This window comes from Pithys albifrons, chromosome 1, assembly GCF_047495875.1.
Source record: "Pithys albifrons albifrons isolate INPA30051 chromosome 1, PitAlb_v1, whole genome shotgun sequence".
Classification (NCBI taxonomy): Eukaryota; Metazoa; Chordata; class Aves; order Passeriformes; family Thamnophilidae; genus Pithys; species Pithys albifrons.
The window spans coordinates 116,771,680-116,791,737 of NC_092458.1; the positions used below are offsets into that span (position 1 = coordinate 116,771,680).

The window sequence follows — 20,058 nt, forward strand, 5'->3', positions numbered from 1 at the left end:
GGGATGTGTAAAAACCACAAAAAAGGAGAGCCCTGACCCTCCAGCTGCTCCTCCAGAGGAGGAATTCCAGTGGAGAAGGTGAAACCCCTCCCTCAGCTGAGTGTTTGGACCCCCGGAGCAGCCTGGGGTTGTCTACAGGTGTTTATCTCCAGAGGGACATTATTTCCTTTTCCCTTAGAATGGAAAGAATTCCAAAATAAAGCCTCATTTTCAAGGGACATGTTAGAAATTCACACCTGGCTGAGCAGAAGAGGGAGGAGATGCTGTTCAGGGATGGCAGTCAAACAGGCTTTTCCAGGTGGAGCCTTGGAATCTTATCCCTGAGGAGGACAAATGGTGCCTCCAGGAGGGGGGATAAACTCCCTGATAAGGCAGAACCTTTTAAAAGCCTTTGGAAGACTTTATCTTGGAAAAGGGATGTCCCTGCAGTTCTTTGGGGACCTGGGACGTGGTGCCTGAATTCACACCACACCAGACCTGACCAAGTTGTGAATGTTTGGAAAAAATCTTAACTTGTAATTAATAAAAAACTAGATACTGTTTGGCAAAATTCCTTTGCTATTCAACCCAGGCCTGGATGTTATTTGTCCTTTCCTTGAAATCAGAGAAGGGAAAAGCAGGTCCTGGCATAGGAAAAGGTTTGGGGGCAAAATTTGGCCACCCAGTGGATGAGGGGGATGGTGCATGGGGAAGATCATGGAATCCCAGAATGGTGTGGGTTGGGAGGGACCTTTAAGCTCTTCCAGGGGAGCAGGGACATGTCCCTCTAGCCCAGGTTGCTCCAAGCTGGGCTGGGACACTCCCAGGGCTGGGGCAGCCCCCTGTGCTGTGTGGATCCCCCCTAAGGCTGGGATTCCTCTGCCTTTGCCAGGGTACACCGCGGGCACTCCCTACAAGGTCCCACCAGCTCAGAGCACCAACGCTCCTCCGCCCTACTCGCCGTCCCCCAACCCCTACCAGACCGCCATGTACCCCATCCGAAGTGCCTACCCCCAGCAGAACCTGTACACACAGGTAGGTGGGGCCCCCACACCCAGCCCTGGCCCCAGATCCCTATGGGAATCATCTCCTCCCTCCCTGTGGGAATCTCCTTACTCCCTGCAGGAACCTCCTCACTCCCTGTGGGAATCTCCTCGCTCCGTGCAGGAACCTCCTCGGCTCCAGGGAGGAGCATCCCTGTCCTGGTGGGATGGAGCAGCTCCTGGTGGAGCTCTGGGGTGGTGGTGGGGTCTGTCCTGCCTCCTCTGTGGGATGGATGCTCTGGGTTGGAGTGGCTGTCAGGGTGTATCCCTGTGGCTCTGCCCAATGGGAATTGGGGCCTTTCCTCCCAAATCACATCCAGGGTGGTCCCTGCACCCACCTGTCCCCAACCTCCCCTGCCATTCCCCAAAGCCACAGGTCACCCCAAGGTCCCTTTGCTGCTTGTCACTGGCCTCACCCTCCTGCCACGTCCCCTGTGTCACCTTCCCCAGCACCAGCCACGTCAGGCACAGCCCAGATTTGGAGCAGCTCCTCCCCCAGCACCTGGATGCATTTCCAGGCCCCCCTTCCCTGCATGGCCACTACCTCCAGCTCTGCTGGGGCCAAGGTCCTCTGCAGGGATGCACTTGGGGCCACATGTCCTCCAAAAGTCACCTTCATTCCCATTCCCACTGAAGATCCCGAGCCTCTCAGAGCCATCCGGCCCTTCAGCTTTCCTGGATTTCCCTCTCAATGTCCACCAACAGCTTCTCCAGCAGTGCCAGGGCCACCTGTCCTGGGAATGGCCCTTCTCTGCCTCCTGCCCCTCTTGTTTTGGGCCCCTCACTGTTTTGGATGTGGAGCTTTTTCTGTTGGCTCCTTTCATTCCTATGATCCCATCATGGCAACCTGCATTTTGGAGCCCTGTTGCAAACCCTTGGGATCATCCAAGAGTCAGGGCTTGTCCTTTTCTTCCCTCTCTTATTCCTTTTCTACACCAGCAGCCAAACTCTTTGGGTCCAGGCCCTCTTCCATCCCACCAAACGGAGGTTTTTCCCAGATGGATTGCTCCACCATGCCGATCCCCTCTCCGTGCTGTTGCCTCCTTCATCCCACACATCCCCATGAGTCTGCAGACACAGGACATCCACCACGGGAAGCAGCATCCCTTTGGCAGCCCTGAGGAAGGATCCAGGCTGGCACAGGGCATGGAATGACGATGGATCCCCCTTTCCCCCCGCAGGGAGCGTACTACACCCAGCCGGTGTACGCGGCGCAGCCCCACGTGATCCACCACACCACGGTGGTGCAGCCCAACAGCATCCCCTCGGCCATCTACCCCACGCCCGTGGCCGCGCCCCGCACCAATGGCGTGGCCATGGGCATGGTGGCCGGCACCACCATGGCCATGTCAGCAGGTGAGCAGAGCAGCCCAGTGCCCCCTGCCCTGTACTGGGGCACAGGGGGGGCACCGTTTATTGGGGTTCCCCTTACCCTGAGTAAGAGGGCAGCGTGAGTGACGGTCAGAAGAGCTCAGGCACAGCAGCATCAGAAGGCCAGATCAGAAGGCTTGCAAGAGTTTATTAAGACAGTTTCCTCATAGCTGATAGCTCATAGTTGGTAGTTGTTCTATTCTCAGTAACATCCACACCTTTTATACCCTCTCACATCAAACATGTCATGACATTATTGGTTAACCCATTCCCCTCACATTCACTGAAGCATCTCATCGGTCACAGGACCCCACACACACTCCAGGTAATGCAAGAATGAAAGAGATCACAGACTGTTCTGAGCTGGAAGGACCCACAAGGATCATCGAGTCCAGCTCTTTAAGTCAATGGCCCACACAGGCGATTGAACCCATGACCTTGGCATTATTGCAACCAAGTTTTAACCAGCTGAGCTAGGGAGAACTCTAAACTGCTTTCCTTCAGGGATACACACACTGGCATCTCCCTCTGCCCTGCAGTGCCACCTCTCCTGGGGTGCGTCCAAACAGCTGGAAAATCCCCTGCACTGCCTCAGCCTGAAGTTCTCTCTGTCTGTTTGTCTGTCTTGGGTTGAGCTGGCAAAATGTCAACTGTCCAATACAGAGTCAAAGCTCAGTTGGTTAAAACTTGGTTGTAATAATGCCAAGGTCATGGGTTCAATCCCCTGTGTGGGCCATTGACTGAAGAGTTGGACTCGATGATCCTTGGGGGTCCTTTCCAACTCAGAATAGTCTGGGATTCTATAAAAGCCTCCCTCCCTCTGCTGAGAAAAGGGAGGAAAGGAAAAAACTCAAAACAGGTTTACACTTAAACTAACTCTATATATTTATACAGAAAAGAGAAAATTAGAAGAAAGCTACAGTATAACACACACTTACACAAGTTAGATATAACAACAATTTTCTACCTCCCACCAAAACCAGATTTCATTACTCTAGATCTATAAGCACCCCAAAAGACACACAGCAAGAAACAGAAAGAAAGAATAACAATAAAATGTTCTACTTCCCTGAACTAAAACAAAATGGGAAGTAGCAGTGGCAGCAGCAAGGCCCAGCTCAGCAGGACAGGGGCATGTCCTGTCTCTGCTGCAGACATGGTGGAACTGAGAGAACACTCCTACTCTGCTGTGTTTATATCTCAGGTTTGCATCATCTGGTATGAAATATTTCTGTTGTGACTTAGCTCAGGTGATACCTGTCTGTCCTAATCTATATAGATTCTCTGAGCCTGCTAAATTGAGGTCTAGCTAAAACTAAAGCCCAAACTACCCCTGTGGCCCAATCCCCCGCTGCCTTGCAGTGCTACCTCTCCTGGGGTGTGTCCAAACAGCTGGAAAATTCCCTGCGCTGCCTCAGCCTTAAGGTCTATCTGTCCATCCCATAAGTGGAGCAACCACCAGGTTTGTCCCCTTTAAAAGTTGTATTTCATGTTTTTGTTTGACAAAATGAACATTATCCTTGGTTTGTCTCTCCCAGTCCCTCTCCATTTGATGTGCGGGATTCCCTGGATTGGTGGCACGCTCTGGGATGGGTTTATTCTTTCCCACAGCCTGTATTTCTCTCATTAACAGCTCTCATTGCTTATTGGATTATGCCAAGAAATGCAGCATTCACTCTTGTGCATCTGCACTGCCTGGGAAATGGGACTATTATGGGATGCAATCCCTGTTCCAGGCAGGGATGGGTGTGACAGGAACCACTGGGAGAGATTTACTGTTGCTTACCCTGAAAAGTGGATAAATGGAATTAATATGTGGATGTGTTGGAATTCCAGTAACAGCAGTTGTAGAGATACCCAGAAACTGGGGATGTGGTTTGAGCACCCAGTTTGCTTCCAGAATGGAGCAGTCCAGGGCTGTGTTCTCCTTTCCCAGGAAGGCACAGTGCAAATTCCAGCCTAAAATCCCTCTGCCTGAAAGAAAAGGCTGCACCAGGCAGTGCCTTCCCAGCTGGGAGAGGATCAATCCTGCTGCATTCCAAGGTTTAAAGGAAGCAAAAGTACTGCACTGCCCTTGGGATGAGTGTCAAAGCTCATCCTGATTTTCCCTTTAAGAGCTGTTGGGGTGTTTTCTCACTGCCCTTTGAATCCCTCATCCCCTCCAGGTCCTCAGATGTTTCAGATCCCCTGTGGTAACTTAGCCCAGTGCCTTCAGCAGGGAGGAGATGTCAGCAGGCCAGTGGCCAGCTCTGCTGGTCTTTAGGGACAAGCACAGTTGGAAAAAAACCAAGAAAAACCCTTAAGAAGCCAAAAGTAGCATGGAAAACATCCTGGAGCTTCAGGTGTGTTTATTCCACCCATGGTGCTGGTTGGCACCAACCATGAGTCCAATACGAGGTGTCACAGGCAGAAGAATATTTGGGATGATGGAAGAGCAAAAAGGAGGCAGCTGGTGCTGTCCCTGCCCCTGGGATGGGCCCTGCTTCCCTGAGAGAGCTCTCCTTGATCCATGTTCTCTTGCAGGAACCTTGTTGACCACCCCCCAACACACTGCCATCGGAGCACATCCCGTGTCCGTGCCAACGTACAGGGCTCAAGGCACCCCCACCTACAGCTACGTACCTCCACACTGGTAATCCACTGCCAATCCATGTGAGTCATCCCTCTGCTCCATCCAAACCTCCTCCAGCCTGGCCTGGGACACTCCCGGGGATCCAGGGCAGCCACAGCTGCTCTGCCCAACCTGTGCCAGGGCCTGCCCACCCTCCCAGCCAGCAATTCCTTCCCAATATCCCCTCTGGTGGTTTAAAACCATTCCCTCTTGCCCTATCCCTACATTCCATGACCAAGAGTCTCTCCCATCAGTGGGATAAGGGTTTTTTCCCTGCTAAAAGGGATGACCTGAGAGATCATCCTGTCCATGAGCACCCTGTGGTGCTGAGGATCCCAGAAATCCCAGGGTTGCAGCACATCCCTGTCCTGCCCAGGATCCCAGAAATCCCAGGTTTGCAGCACATCCCTGTGGTGCTGAGGATCCCAGAAATCCCAGGGTTGCAGCACATCCCTGTCCTGCCCAGGATCCCAGAAATCCCAGGGTTGCAGCACATCCCTGTGGTGCCCAGGATCCCAGAAATCCCAGGGTTGCTGCACATCCCTGTGGTGCCCAGGATCCCAGAAATCCTAGGGTTGCAGCACATCCCTGTGGTGCCCAGGATCCCAGAAATCCCAGCTGCTTATTCTTGGTCCATCATGTCCAATTAATGGGAATGCAGTTGATGGGAACACTGGGAGGCACAGACATCCCACCCTGCCCTGGGTTTATCCCAAATCTCTCCTTGCTGGACACATCCCAGTGGTCTAATCCTGCCCAGGACAGTTTGGTGGGCATTTTGCAGGGAGCATCCCATCTGCTTGCGCTTGGCATTGGATCCCACCACCGAGCTCAAAGGATTGTCCTCAGGGATGGTTAAATCCCATATGGATCAGTTCCTGGTGGTGCAGAACAGCCCTGATGTCCCACCCCTTGCTCTAACTCCTTGTTTTTCCATGTTTCCTCTCCCCCAGATCCGGAATCAACCATTGTATGCAACTCCACAAGTCTTACATGGGTGCCACGGCCCCTGGGCCGCAGCACCTCGTCTGTTTGCAAGAACAAAGTCAACCAAGCAAGTGCAAGGGTCACTTTATGCATCCTTTAGTGGTTTTTGTAAGAGCTGCTTTTTCTAATCTTCTGCCTCTCTGCCCCCCCCACCCTCCCACCGGGTTGTGTAACACACGTAACTGGCACCGAGCAATAGTCGACTCTCTCTTTGGTCCTTGGAAAGCTCAGAACCTTCACTTTGTCAGCAAAGACCCCCCACTCCTTGTTCTGTTGGGTTCTCCCTCTGTCATTGTTGTTGTTGCCCCAGTCTAGATTTTCCCGGTGGTTGATGGTCAGGGGACTGTGAAAAGCACAGCGCTGGTTTCATGGGACAGGCAGGTTTGTTCCTGTTTTTTAGTTGGAGAGTATCAGTTATTCAATTTCCATCACGTATTCCCAGCAAATTGGTGTCTTCCAGAATAGCTGTCGTGGTAGGTTCGAAGTCTGCACTGGAATTCTGAACTCATCCCTTCTTTCTGTAGGAGTAAGAGGATATAAGTGTGGTTAGAGGTGACATGCCCTGACATAGGGAGGGCAAGGACTGGGAACCATGGGGGCCTTGGGCTGCTCCTCCAACTGGGCAAACTGGGCGTGATGGGAAGGGATACGTGCCCAGGGAGCAGCTTGGGAAAACGAGGTGCTCCCTGTCAGCCACATCCTGAGGCTGTGGGAGGGAGAAGGGAATCCTTCCTGGCAGGCAGGGATGTGCTGGGAGCTGGGGAAGGAGCAAGGAGGTGGCCCAGGGTTGGTCTGAAGAGCTTCTCCAGGTCCACAGGTTGGTCTGAAGAACTTTTCCAGATCCAAGGTTGGTCTGAAGAGCTTCTCCAGGTCCCAAGTTGGTCTGAAAAGCTTCTTGGAGTTCAGGATTGTTCTGAAGAGCTTTTCCAGATCCAGGGTTGGCCTGAAGAGCTGCTCTGAGTTCGTGGTTTGGTCTGAAGAGCTTCTCCAGATCCAAAGTTGGTCTGAAGAGCTTCTCCAGATCCAGGGGTTGGTCTGAATTGCTTCTCCAGGTCCAGGGGTTAGTCTGAATTGCTTCTCCAGAGTATGGTGGTGTGGGGAAAGAGGGTGTCTGGTTGGTGAGTCTTCAAGGCAGGGGCAGGGAGAAGGTGGGTGGCTTCACCTTGCACCTGTGTCATTGTCAGGGCTGAGACCAAACTTGAGGGTTGAGCTGCCCCCTCCCATTCCTTGGGCTCCAAGACTTCCAGGAGGAATGTCCATCCAAGCACAAACACCAGCACGGTGGAGAAAGGTGGGAGAGGGGAAGAACTGTGGCTGCTCTGCTTGGGGAGGTGTGGGAGGAGAGGAACAATAGCAATAAACACGTCACCTTCCTCCTGGGAAGCAGAGGTGGGAGCAGGGCAGGGATGACCAGTTGGCATGGGCTGGGGTGGAGGGCAGTGGTCACACACAGGAGGATTTGGGGGTGTGGCTCATCCAGGGGCACGAGGACACCCAGGTGGTGCCATCCCACCCCGGGGTGTCCCAGCAGAGCAATAAGTTGTGTCGGGGCAGCAGAGCGAGTTTGAGTTTGCAGACAACACTTGTGGCCAGTTTGTTTTTAGACCCTTCTCACCAAACCCAGCTTAGAAACAAGGGTTTGCTTATTTATTGCTTTTTTCCAAGGCCAAAACTTGGCCAGGTTTCGAGTTTTCCCTCAATGTGCCAAAATTGTTCCACACACCCTGTTGGCAACATTCCCGTCCCTTGGGCTCTGAGGTGTCAATTCCAGAGCCTTTGGAGAGGTCAGGTTTGGAGCTGGGCATGGGAATCCCTCAGGGCACTGTCTGTCTTGGTTTGTGACCCATGTGGGGTGTTGAGTCGGTGTTGAGATGTCCCTGCTTTGGTCGTGCCTGGATCTCCTGATGGACCTGAGGACTCCGGAGGGTCACCTGGAGCAGGATGTGGCAGAGGTCAGGCTGGAGGATTTTCAGGAAGAGATGGCGACCTGTTGTTGGCACCTGGGTGAGACCTCCTTGCTCTTGGTGGTGTCTCCCAGCTTGGCTTCTGCTGCCTTGGGAGGAGCTCCCTGAGCAGGGGCCAGATGGGGAGAGACCACCCTAGGGATCCTAGAGGACTTTTCCAGCCCCTGTTTAGTCTGTGAGGGGGGTGCTGGGGGGCTGTTTGGTTGGTGTGGGAGTTGTTTGGTTGGTTCTGCTGGTTTTGATGGAAATCCAGAGCAAAGCTCTGGTTGACCTCCCCAAGCTCAAGGGTGACAAAGGCAGGACATCCCTGTGGGGTGGGGAAGGTACACCCTTGGGCTGAACTGTGGGAAGGAATGGAGAAGGACAAAAGGATCCAAGGAGCTTTGTGGGCACAGCCCAGGCTCTGCAGAGGACCTTTCCCAGCAGGTTCCACCCTCCCACTATCACCACTTGGGAACAATCCCTGAAATTTTGCCCCATGGCTGGGAGGGAGATGTTGGGCTTCTTCCTGAAAGGAGAGAGCACTAAAGATGGGCTGAAAGCTCCAAGAGCTGAACATGGAGGGTCACCCAGTGTTCCCACTAAGAGCTGATGGGGGACAGTTGGGTTTGAATTCCTCTGAGTGGATCAAGAGCAGATCCAACAGTCCTCACCCTGTCATTCCCAGGCAGAAATCCTGATTAACTCAGCCAGAGTGTGGAGGGAGAAATATTTGACCTGTTGGGCCAGAGGCTTTACTGAGGACCTTTGGTACCCAGTGTTGGGTTAGGCTCGGGCCACCATGTGGCACCAGGGCCACCACTTGGCTCTGGGGCCACCACCTGGTGCCAGGCTTGGGAAGCTCCTTCCCAAGGTGGCTCTATGGGGCTGTGCTGGTGGGGAGATGCTCCCTGCCCTTCCCTTGATCCCAAGGCCTCTCCTTGGTCAGGTCACGGCTTAAGAGAAGGTCCTGGGGAGGTCACAGCCTGCCTTGTGTGGGGACAGTGCTGGGGGCCACCAGCTGCCCAAATATTTCAGGTTTGCTGGAATTGGTGATGGAAAAGGGTTTTCCATCACACTGGGCTTAGTGGGGAAGAGCAGGAGGGGTTAAACCATCCTCAGCAGCCAGGGAAGTGTGTGAGATTAAAATTCCAGCTAAAGAGGAGGGAAAATAACTCCCAGCCGCTGTTCTGACCATTAACCCATCCCTGCCCTCACCTTGGCTCTGAAACACCAGCTCTGACCTGAGATTTGGGGGGAAAATCAGGAATATGAGTCCTGGTGGTGACCCCCAACCCATGGGAGCCCCTGAATCCATCCCAGCTCCAAGTGGCTGGGCCCTCCAGGCAAGGATTCACTCCTGGATTTTATGGATAACAAATAACCCAGTTCCAGGATGGAATTACCATGAAGTGTTAAAGTTGAAGGGGTTTGTTTGAATGCTGCTTTTCAGAGGATCAGGTTTTCCCACAGCCACTGGAATATGGTCCTTCCCGAGCCCCTCCCGCAGTGTCTGCCATCCCCTGCATTCCCCCAGGGAATGTGGGATGATGTGGTTCCCAGCTGGAGGGCCTGAAAGCGGATCTGGCTTTTTTAGGGGGGCGGAAAACCCACATTTGGGGCTTTATTTTTGATAGGAAAATCCAACCAGCCAACCAGAGCAATAAGAGCCGCTGGATATCCATAAATCCAGGGGTTTTTTTGGGGGGGTTTGGGCTTATTTTTTAACTGCCAATATTTTCAGGCCCTCCAGCTGTCCTTCCCAAAACATGGTGATCCTCCGCCCATCTTCCCTTGGCTTTGCCATGAGCACCTGAGCCAGGAGCAGCTTCCAGATATTTCCTCTGCTGTGTGCTGGCATTCCCACAGGGAAGAGAAAAGGAATAGAAAGCCTTTTGTGGAGCTTGGGAGGCTTGGAAAGGGCGTTTTTGCAGCGTGTCACGCTCAGAGACTCTCCAGTAATCAGCTAAAATAATTTGTGGGAGCATTGGCAAGGCAGGAATAGGAAAATCTGTGGTTTGAGGGCAGTGATTCCCGTTTGGAAATGCTTGGTGGGGCTGTTTGTAGGGAATAACCTTGATGGAACGTGGCCACCTGCAGCCTCCCTGTGTCCTCCTGCAAGGGGTGGAGCTGGGAGTTTTCCTGGGGGTTTGGGATAAAGGGAGGGATTTGTTGGGTCGGGATCCATGGGGAAACACGGAAAGGAAGGGACAATGAGACACAGGGGGCCAGGATCACACCCAAACCCTCCCATTCCCACAGCACAGAGCAAACCCGTGCAGGCTCCAACCCCTCTTGTTGTGTCATTGTTTTTAATTAATTGTGACCTCCAGACCAGCTCGGTTTTAAATATCATTGGAACTCTTAAACAAAAATAAATACAAAAAAAAAAGCCAAACAAAACCAAAAAAACCCCCCTTAAACCCAAGAGTAAGCATGTCTTCCAAGTTTCAGAGGTGTGGAGGGAACATGGCCTTGAGCTGCAGCCCTGGAGAGCCCCCCAAGCCTCAGTTTGCCCATCTGGAATTTGGTTTTTTTTTCCCGTTTGTTTTCCATTCGGGCTTTGGTTTTGAGGATCAGGTTCGTGATCTCCCTGACAGATCCCAGCCAAGAGTTTGTAACTGTCTGATATTTCCTGTAAGATGTAGAACATTCGAGAACTATGAAAATGTTTCCAAAAAAACCCAATTAAATGAAAAAAAAAAAAAAAGTTAAATAAATAAATAAAAGAGCCCACCAGGGCTTGGTGGTTGGTTTTTTTTTTTTTGGCACAGTGATGTGATGGGGAGAGAATGGGATGGACCATGAACACCCTGCTGGGTTGCTGGTGGAGCTGGATGGTCTCCAGCCCAACCTTGGGTGGGTTGTCCCGGTGATCCCAATGTGAATCCTGGAAAAACAGCTCCCGTGGGAAGTGAAGTGTGTGACCTTCATGGGGAGCATCCCCACCATGTTCTCCTGGGCTGGTGGAGACTGTGGATGGAGGGTGGACGGATGCAGGAGACCAGCTTTACCCAGAGCAGTCCATGCCCGGGCTGGGCTGTTGGTGAGTGGGAATTATCCCGTGAGTGTTGCTATCCTGAGCACTGGCACCTGGTGATGGAGGGAATCAGGAGCTCGTGGTGGTCCTGGAGAGGCTTCAGCTCCACAGCCCCAGAAGAGGACCACGAGGGACATCCAGTGGGCTCCGTGCTTCCCGTGGAGCTGTGCTGTGGTGTCATGGCTCCCAGAGATTGTGTCCTTCAGGCCACCATGCTGGCCCTGGGGCACAGGGAATCCCTCCCACCATCTGGGCAAGACCTTGGATGTGCTGTGCTGCCCTGGACACCTTGGTGGCCGGAGCAGGAGCAGGAGCCGGAGCCAGGCTGCACCTCCGCTCTTCATGGCTCTGGGCAGGACCGGCTTCCACACAACGCCCAGTGTCCTCTGTCCCCTCCAGGGGCTCTGTCAGGATGTCACTGTCCCCCTGAGGCTGCCCCCAGGCCCGGTGCCACCTGTGGAGGGAGGGCAAGGGGTGACCACAGGTGAGGCTGGGTTGGCCCTTTGCAGGAGCCACCCAGTGTCACTGTCCGTAGTTGTCACTGTGTAGGGACACCCCACACTGGAGGGGACAACTCCTGCTTAGGGCAGCCCCCCAGGCTGTCACCACCCACAGCAGCAGGTCCAGGCCCCCTGAGCCCCTGCAGGATTTGGGTGTCTCCAAACAGCTGGGGACAGCCCAGGCTGAGGGGCAGTGTCTGGGATGGCCCCTGAGGACACTCATCACTGTCATGAGCTGAGCGGGCTCAGCAGGGCTGAGGTGACTCAGGGGGGTGGCAGGGGTGCCCCTCAGGTGGTGAGGGGTGTACATGTGTGGCACTGAACACTGTGTGTGTGTGTGTGTGTGTGTGTGTGTGTGTGTGTGTGTGTGTGTGAACACACAGAATCACAGGATCCCTGAGGTTGGCAAAGCCCTCCCAGCCCACAGAGCCCACCCTGTGACTGATGCCCACCTTGTCCCCGATGCCCACCTTGTCCCCTAGCCCAGAGCACTGAGTGCCACGGCCAGTCATTCCTTGGACACCTCCAGGGATGGGGTTCCCCCACCTCCCTGGGCAGCCCCTGCCAGTGCCTGCCCACCCCTTTCCAGGAGGAAATTCTTGCTGCTGTGCTGCCTGCCCCTGTCCTGGCCCAGCCTGAGGCCGTGCCCTCTGCTCCTGTCCCTGCGCCCTGGAGCAGACCCCGACCCCCTCCCAGCTCCCCCCTCCTGGCAGGGATTGCAGAGCCAGAAGGTCCCCCCTGAGCCTCCTTTTCTCCAGGCTGAGCCCCCCCAGCTCCCTCAGCCTCTCCAGCCCCTTCCCAGCTCCATTCCCTTCCCTGGACACGCTCCAGCCCCTCCATGTCCAGAACAGCCCCAGGACTGGAGGTGCCTCAGCAGTGTCAGTACAGGGACAGTCCCTGCCCTGGTGCTGCTGCCACACTGTGGGTGACACAAACCAGGTGCCATTGGCCTCTTGCCCCCCTGGGCACACCTTCAGCCGCTGTCACCGGCCTTTCCCAGCTTTCCAGACACTCTGTGCCAGTCCTGGAGCGCTTCATGGGATAATGTCCCACTCCCTGCCATGCCCAGGCACACGTGGCCACCAGCACGGGCAGCAGGGAGGGGGAACAGGGGACACGTGAGCCCCTGCAGCTGCCCATGAGTCACCAGCAGCCCCCTGGCTGTGCCACCCCGTGCCAGGCCCTGCCCTGTCCCCCTCCCTCCTGCCTCGGGGTCCCCACAGCTGTGCCCCTGTGGAAGGGGCTGTACCCCTGGGCACAGCATGCTGGGCATACACAGGGCACAGCTGCACTGACACACACGTGTTCATGTGCTGTGCAGGGGCAGCTGCACCCCTGCTTTAGGGGGCACAGCAGGAATGGGGGCACAGGGGTATTAAGGGGCACAACAGGAAGGGGGGCATGGGGGTATTAAGGGGAGCATGGGAGGGTATTAAGGGGGATACAGAGGGTAAAGGGACATGGGGGTATTAAGGGGGAACAAGGGGTATTAAGGAGGGCACAGGGGATATTAAGGGGGCACGGGGGATATTAAGGGGAGCACGGGAGGGTAAGGGGGGCACGGGGTATTAAGGAGGGCATGGGGGGTATTAAGGGGGCATGGGAGTGTATTAAGGGGGGCATGGGAGTATTAATGGGGGCACAGAGGGTATTAATGGGGCCACAGGGCAGATTAAGGGGGGCACAGGGGTATTAAGGGGACACGGGGCATTAAGGGGGCACAGGGAGTATTAATGGGAGCAAAGAGGGTATTAAGGGGGGCACGAGGGAGTATTTGGGCACTGGCTTCTGCAGTACACCCCATGGCACCAGCAGTACACCCCACTCCATCTCCAAACCACCTGAACCTCAGAGAGGGGTGTGAAAATAAAGGGGTGCTCAAGTATTGAAGGGTTTTTTAAGCCTCCCAGCTGCTGGCAGAGGTCTGGGCATGCTGGGCTGCTCCAGCCTCTCCAAGCCCGTTTTTCCCCAGGAAGGCTCCTTCGAGGTCTCCCACTCCCTTCTCTCCCTCCCTCCATGCCCCTCCCTCACCTCGGGGGGGCCGTCGGTACTTCTCACCCCCGGGGGTCTCATCGCGCTCCCGGGGAGGGGCCCCCGGAGGGGCTCAGCACCCACCTCGCTCCGCAGCTCCGGGATCCGCGCCACGCGGAACCTGCCGGGGAGCATCGTGTCACACTGTCCCCATCCGGGCACCCACCCGAACAGAGGACACCCACGCAAACAGGGGACACCCACCCGAACAGAGGACACCCACCGGGGCCCTGCTCACCTGCCCACCGAGAGGATGGTCACCTCACTGGGTCTGGGTGCCCTGCGCGGGGGCAGCACCTCGGGCCACTTCTGTGTGCAGCGGGCACAGGGGGCCGCCCCCTGCACCGTGTGCGGGTGCTGCTGGTGGTGACACGAGGGGACAAACTGCGGCAGGAGGGGCAGCCTGGGAAGGACGGGGAGATGCCATCACCTCGGGGCTGGTGCCACCACGGGGGTCCCCAGGGCAGCCTTGAGGGAGGTCTTACTTATTGAGGGGGGCCCGGCTCGGTGGCACCAGCTGCTGGCTGCGATGCTCCCGCAGCAGCTCCTCCAGCGCCGCCGCGTTCTCTGTGGGTGGGGGACACCAGGGGGTCGGGGGCCACCGGGGGCTGGTCCATGGCACCCCCACCCCGCCTCAGGGATGCCCCCTGACCTTTCTTCTCAGTGATCAGTCGCACCAGCACCCCAATGGTGTCCTCGTTGGGGTCCTCCAGCTGGTAGATGGAGCTGGGACCTGGGGGGAGAGGTTGGGTGGGGCACTCAGTGATGGGGGATGAACCACCCCCCAAAAACAGGCTGGGTGCCCTGGGACAACGAGGAGCAGAAGCCACGGGGTGGGGCTGAGTGAGATGAGGTGGATGTGGGAGGGAGGGATGGAGGGATGGATGGATGGATGGAGGGAGGGATGGATGGAGGGAGGGATGGATGGATGGATGGATGGATGGATGGATGGATGGATGGATGGATGGATGGATGGATGGATGGAGAGATGGAGAGATGGAGGGAAGGATGGATGGATGGATGGATGGATGGATGGATGGATGGATGGATGGATGGATGGAGGGATGGAGGGATGGATGGAGGGATGGATGGAGGGATGGAGGGATGGATGGAGGGATGGATGGAGGGATGGATGGAGGAATGGATGGAGGAATGGATGTGGGATGCCCAGAAGGCATCACGGCACCACCAGGCTCACCAGTGCCGCCAGGCTGGGGGTCTTTGCTGGCGGTGCAGTGGTACCCCTTCTTCTTCAGCAGGTTGCAGACCAGGATTCCCAGCAATCCCATGGCACAGAAGACGGGGACAATGGTCAGCACGGCCGCCTGTGCCGCTGCCGCCTCCTCCTCCTCCTCCTGGCTGCCCCTCGGGCTCACCCGTGTCCCGTTGGTTCCCAGCGCCTGGCCCGGCGTTTCGGGGCTGCGGACGCGCCGCCGGCCTGGGGGAGGCACCACATCAGCGCCGGAGAGGCGCTTCCTGGGATGAAATCCCATTTTCCCAGGAGCCCTGCAGAGCCCAGGGAAGCAGCAGCCGCTCGGTGTCCCCAGCTGCCACAGCCCACTAAGGGGGACACATTCTGCTCTCCCACCCTCATCCCAAGGGGGACACATCCTGCTCTCCCACCCTCATCCCAAGGGGGACACATCCTGCTCTCCCATCCTCATCCCAAAGGGGACACATCCTGCTCTCCCATCCTCATCCCAAGGGGGACACGTACTGCTCTTCCAACACCCCAAAGCTGGGATGGCACTTGCAGCCCCAGCACCCACCTGGGCACCCCGGGGTGCTGCGGAGGGTGGCGGCGCAGGGCAGGCAGTGGCCCCGGGGGTCCCTGTCCCCTCCAGGGCTGTAAAACCTGCAGGTGGGAGGGCAGGGTCAGGGTGGGGCCCACAGTGGGCTCAGGGGTCCCTGGTATCCCCCTGGGCTCACCCTGGCACGCAGGCTCCACACTGGCTGTCACTCTGCGTCGTCCCCGCGGCCACCAGGATCCTGTTCCCGGCCTGGCACTGGGTGTGAGTGGCACAGGGGGTGTCCCCCAGGGAGAAGGTTCCGGGGGGACAAGCTTGGCAGGTCCCCCCTGCGTCCTGTGGTGAGGGAGAGGGGGTGAGCCGTGTCCGGAGCAGCTCCAGGGGATGTGCCACAGGTGGGCATGGCTTACCTTGCTGGGCTCCTCTCCAGGGGGACATCCTGGTGTCCGGGGCTCCCGGGAATCCCAGCGCTCAGCCCCCACTCCGGCTCTGCTCAGCACCTGAGGGAGAATCCAAGGGCTCAGTGCCAGCTGCTCCAAGGCCTGTGCCGACGGGAGTGTGGCTCTGGGAGGGCAAAGCCTCATCAGTGACATGATAGGGGACAAATCCTCATGAGTGGGGAACAAACCACCATCAGTGACACGATGGGGCAAATTCTCATCAGTGACACCATGGGGCAAATCCTCATCAGTGGGGGACAAACCACCATCAGTGACATGATGGGGCAAATTCTCATCAATGACATGAGTGGGACAAACTGATGATCAATGCCATGATGGTCCCAAACCCATCCTGTGCACTGTGATGGATCCAACCCCGTCCCTGCTGAAATGATGCTCACAAACTCACCATGTGGGCCATGGCAAACCCAGCCCCAGCCCCAGGATGGATCCAAAGGAGTTGCCTGAGCCATGGTGGACACTGTCCTACCACAGGAGATGTGACAGATGCCAGCCCCACTGGAGCCAATGCAAATCCATCTCCAGTGACAGGATGGTGGCCGACCCATCATGGCCAAGCCATCCACTGCAGCCTTTGGGGGACCAGCATGGCCCACCCCAAGGGCATATCCCAGACATGGAACAACATCAGGATCCCAGAGATGCCTCATTCCTTACCAGCCCCTGCCCTGGAAGAAGATTTGACAAAGGAGATAAAAGGAGAGGGAAGAATTTGGCAGGGGGAAACCCTCGATCCAAACAGAGCATCTCCCCAGCTGCTGCAAGCTTCCAGTGGGAAGTGTTTTGGGATGCCCTGCTATGGCTGTGAGGTGGTGTTTGAGCATCAGAGGTGCCAAAAGCAGGGAAGCAGAGGGATGGAAAGGGGTGGGGTGGGATGGGATGGGGTGGGGTGTGGTGGGGTGGGACAGACCAGGCCATACTCACCCCCAGGATGGTGACAAGCCACCAGTGCATCCCACTCCTCTTCATCACCAGGGGACACCTGCCCAAGGGGGAGCACCAGCATCATCATCCAGGGAAAATCCCAGGGGAGAAGCAATCTGGGGGCCCTATTTTCCCCCACTGGGATGCTCCAAGGCATCTGCCTAAAGATCCCTGCACCATACCCTGAGAAGTTGTATTAGAGGTTTTATGGGATGCCTGGCATCATCAGATCCCAACTCCATCCCAAACTGGAGAAGGTCTATGCAAGGAGCAGGTGCTGCTAAACAAAGTTAAAGGAAGGTTTTCCCTGCTCCAAAGAAAATCCTTATGCATCTGCCACAAGGAAATGAAGTCACTAAAAAAGAAACAAATGGAAATTTAAATACGAACTGGAGTGAAACGAAAGGTGTTTCCCACAAGAAAATATAAATTTAAAACAAGCTGAGAGCACAGGGAATGAAAGGAAAGAAGGAAGGGAAAAACAACCGAGAGGCCAAACCCGGATCCAGCTCGGCATGGAAATCCCGGCGCCCGCATGGAAACTCCCGCGGTCGTCACGGTCCCCTGGGAGCCTCGGCACAGCCTCTGCCTGACGAGCTTCTCCTAATTAGGGGCCTCACCATCGCTCTGAGATGCAGCTCATTACACATGAGAGGGGTTGCTGGGGGGCTGAGCTGGGTATTTATGGGATGTGGGTTGGGATAACCCAAAACAAGCATCCTCTGTGCTCCAGTTCTCCCAGTAAAGGAGCACTCCATGAGCATGGAGCCAACCAGTCCTCTCCAGAAACCCCCTGGGACTGGGCATGTGCACAGGGGGAGGAAAACTGTAAGCCAGCACCAGTAAAACTCGAGTTTAAGCCTAATGTGAAGCATTTTAATCCTTTGGGGCTGTGGGATTCAAGCACCCCAGAGATGATGGCACAGGCTGGCACATCCCAGGCTGCAGGAGCATCCCGGCTCACCAGAGCAGGACAAATGGATTTAAACCCCAGCAGGAACAGGGCTGGCCCCAGGTCAAGCTTAATCCAAGGATTAAGGACATCCCTTAGATGACCAAGACCCTGGCATAGGGAAGTAGGAGGTACAAGGATCAAAGGGTGGCACTGGAGCTTTGCTGACTCAGCTTTTGGGCGCATCCGGGGCACATCCCTGATGGGGAAGTGGGATTGAGGATTATGGGATGCCCAGCTGCCCTGGCACAGTGGAGAGAAGCCCTGAAACTCCCCAAACCAACAGAATTTGTCCCTCCAAGAACCACAGGAAATTGAAATATAACCCCACTGGTGCCAGACTTGCTTTTTGGGGACATCCACCACCCCCACAGCCCACCTGGCTGCAACCACAGCAGAAAAGGTGCCTCGGTTTCAGAACTCTCCCCCCAGTCCCCTCTGGATCACAGAAGCCTTTTATTCCCATTCCCGCTTTAACAATCCAAGGCTGCCCACAGGGATTCCTGGGTATCCCGTCCCTGGGGGGGATCAGGGTTTCAGCCGATGGCTCCTGCAGATAAACCGAGTTAAAAAGGAGCAACTGTTCGGGAAATCTTAGCGGAGCAGCTCCCGGAGGCAGCGCGGGACAAGGAGGGGATTGTCCGGCAGATGGAGCGAAACTCGGCGCTGCCGCATCCCGCGGGACCTCTTGGAGCTGCGGGAGCGGCGGAACCGCTCCAAAAATCCAGCATTGGAGTCCGGTGACCGCAGAGGCACCGCTGGGATCCCGCCAAGCCCGGGCAGCGGCCCCTCATTCCAGCCCCATTTTTGGAATGCAGCCCCTCCTTTCAGCCTGATTTTTGGGGAGCAGCCCCTCATTCCAGCCCGATTATTGGAGGGCATCCCCTCGTTCCAGCCCCATTTTGGGATTCAGCCCCTCATTCCAGCCCAATTATTGGAAGGCATGCCCTCATTCCAGCCCCATTTTTGGGATGCAGCCCCTCATTCCAGCCCCATTTTTGAGGTGCAGCCCCTCATTCCAGCCCCATTTTTGAGGTGCAGCCCCTCATTCTAGCCCAGTTATTGGGGAGCAGCCCCTCATTCCAGCGTGATTTTTGGGATGCAGCCCCTCATTCCAGACCCATTTTCGGGGTGCAGACCCTCATTCCAGCCCCAGTTTTGGGGTGCAGCCCCTCATTCCAGACCCAGTTTTGGGATGCAGCCCCTCATTCCAGACCCATTTTTGGGAGCAGCCCCTCATTCCAGCCCCATTTTTGGGGTGCAGCCCCTCATTCCAGACCCAGTTTTGGGATGCAGCCCCTCATTCCAGCCCCAGTTTTGGGATGCAGCCCCTCATTCCAGCTCAGTCATTTTTGGGATGCAGCCCCTCATTCCAGACCCATTTTTGGGAGCAGCCCCTCATTCCAGCCCCATATTTGGGATGCAGACCCTCATTCCAGACCCATTTTTGGGGTGCAGACCCTCATTCCAGACCCATTTTGGGGGGCACTCCTCTCCACATCATCCCGGCTCCCGCAGGGCTTTGGCTGCGAGCCCTGGCATTTTCCAGCTCCCGGCAAAGAAAAGCGCCGCGCCGCGACTCATCATTCCATCCCTTTCCCAGGGCAGCTGCTGCCGAGTTTTCCTTAACCTACTTTTCCCTCTCCACCCTTTATTTTAACCTACTTGGGCGCTGCGGCAGTCGGAGTCTCCCGGAGCCGTCGGGGGTCCCAGCGCCCCCCTCCAAGTCACCCACGCTCCCCCCGTGCCCTGCCAGGGGTAAACCCAAGCCAACAACCCCCACACCCTTTCAGAGTGGTCCAACACCCCAAAAAGCATCACCCCCAAATCTGCAGCGCCCGCAGTGCCGGATCCTTCCGAGGGGGAATAACCCCTTGCGGCGAAGGACCGCGAGCCCCCCGGGCCGGGATGAGCCTCCCCCGAGCGGAGGGGGCTCCCTGTGCCGGGGGTACCCCTTACCTGCCCGCGGTGTCCCCCCCGATGTCCCCTCGGTGTCCCTCCCCCGGGGCCGCCCCGTCGGTTGCGTTTCCTCCCTATGAATGAACCCGGGGGCGCGCGGCTTGGACTCGCCCCGCCCCTTTCCATGACGTCACACAACAAAACCACGCCCATTTCGCTTCACCCCGACCACTCCATCCCCGTGGTGGCGCCGCCTCGTGGGAGAGACGGGAACTGCAGGCTCGGGAAAGGGGGAGTTTGGGAATGCTGAGCTTTATCCCGCCCTCGGGGGGGGGTTGAGGGGAAAATGGGAGGATCAGTGCGGGACTTTGCTTACCCAGAAGGAGTTTGGTTTTTTATAAAATAAGGAATTGTTTTTCTTCTCGATTTGGGGTCGGGGACACCCATCCTTGTGGTTGTCACCTCTCCCATGGGGACAAGAGGTGCCCTGCTTTGGGAGCACCGGTCTTGCCTAGCTCCTGAAGTGACATAGGGAAATTAGGGAAAAAAGCAACCGTTTGGTGCTGCAC

General features: G+C 56.3%; 2 protein-coding genes across 2 annotated transcripts in view; one reads left to right on the plus strand and one right to left on the minus strand.

Annotated features, from left to right (window-relative positions):
- The window catches only part of FAM168A (family with sequence similarity 168 member A), a 59,952-nt gene extending 53,905 nt beyond the window's left edge, over positions 1–6,047 (plus strand). Inside the window, exons 5-8 of the mRNA XM_071564776.1 lie at positions 872–1,014; positions 2,204–2,378; positions 4,917–5,045; positions 5,958–6,047. Of these exons, the coding sequence (XP_071420877.1) occupies positions 872–1,014; positions 2,204–2,378; positions 4,917–5,029 (431 nt within the window). The 3' untranslated portion in view covers positions 5,030–5,045; positions 5,958–6,047. The remainder of the gene's footprint in view (positions 1–871; positions 1,015–2,203; positions 2,379–4,916; positions 5,046–5,957) is intronic.
- Positions 6,048–10,273: 4,226 nt separating this feature from the next.
- Positions 10,274–19,593, minus strand: RELT (RELT TNF receptor). Its single transcript, XM_071564764.1, has 11 exons — positions 19,550–19,593; positions 16,639–16,696; positions 15,664–15,753; positions 15,435–15,589; positions 15,275–15,360; positions 14,704–14,943; positions 14,158–14,238; positions 13,991–14,072; positions 13,744–13,908; positions 13,506–13,626; positions 10,274–11,428 (listed from the first exon to the last, which is right to left on the minus strand). Exons 2-11 carry the CDS (start codon positions 16,681–16,683, stop codon positions 11,390–11,392), a joined length of 1,104 nt encoding a protein of 367 aa, XP_071420865.1. The 5' UTR covers positions 16,684–16,696; positions 19,550–19,593; the 3' UTR covers positions 10,274–11,389.
- Between the last annotated feature and the right edge of the window lie 465 nt (positions 19,594–20,058).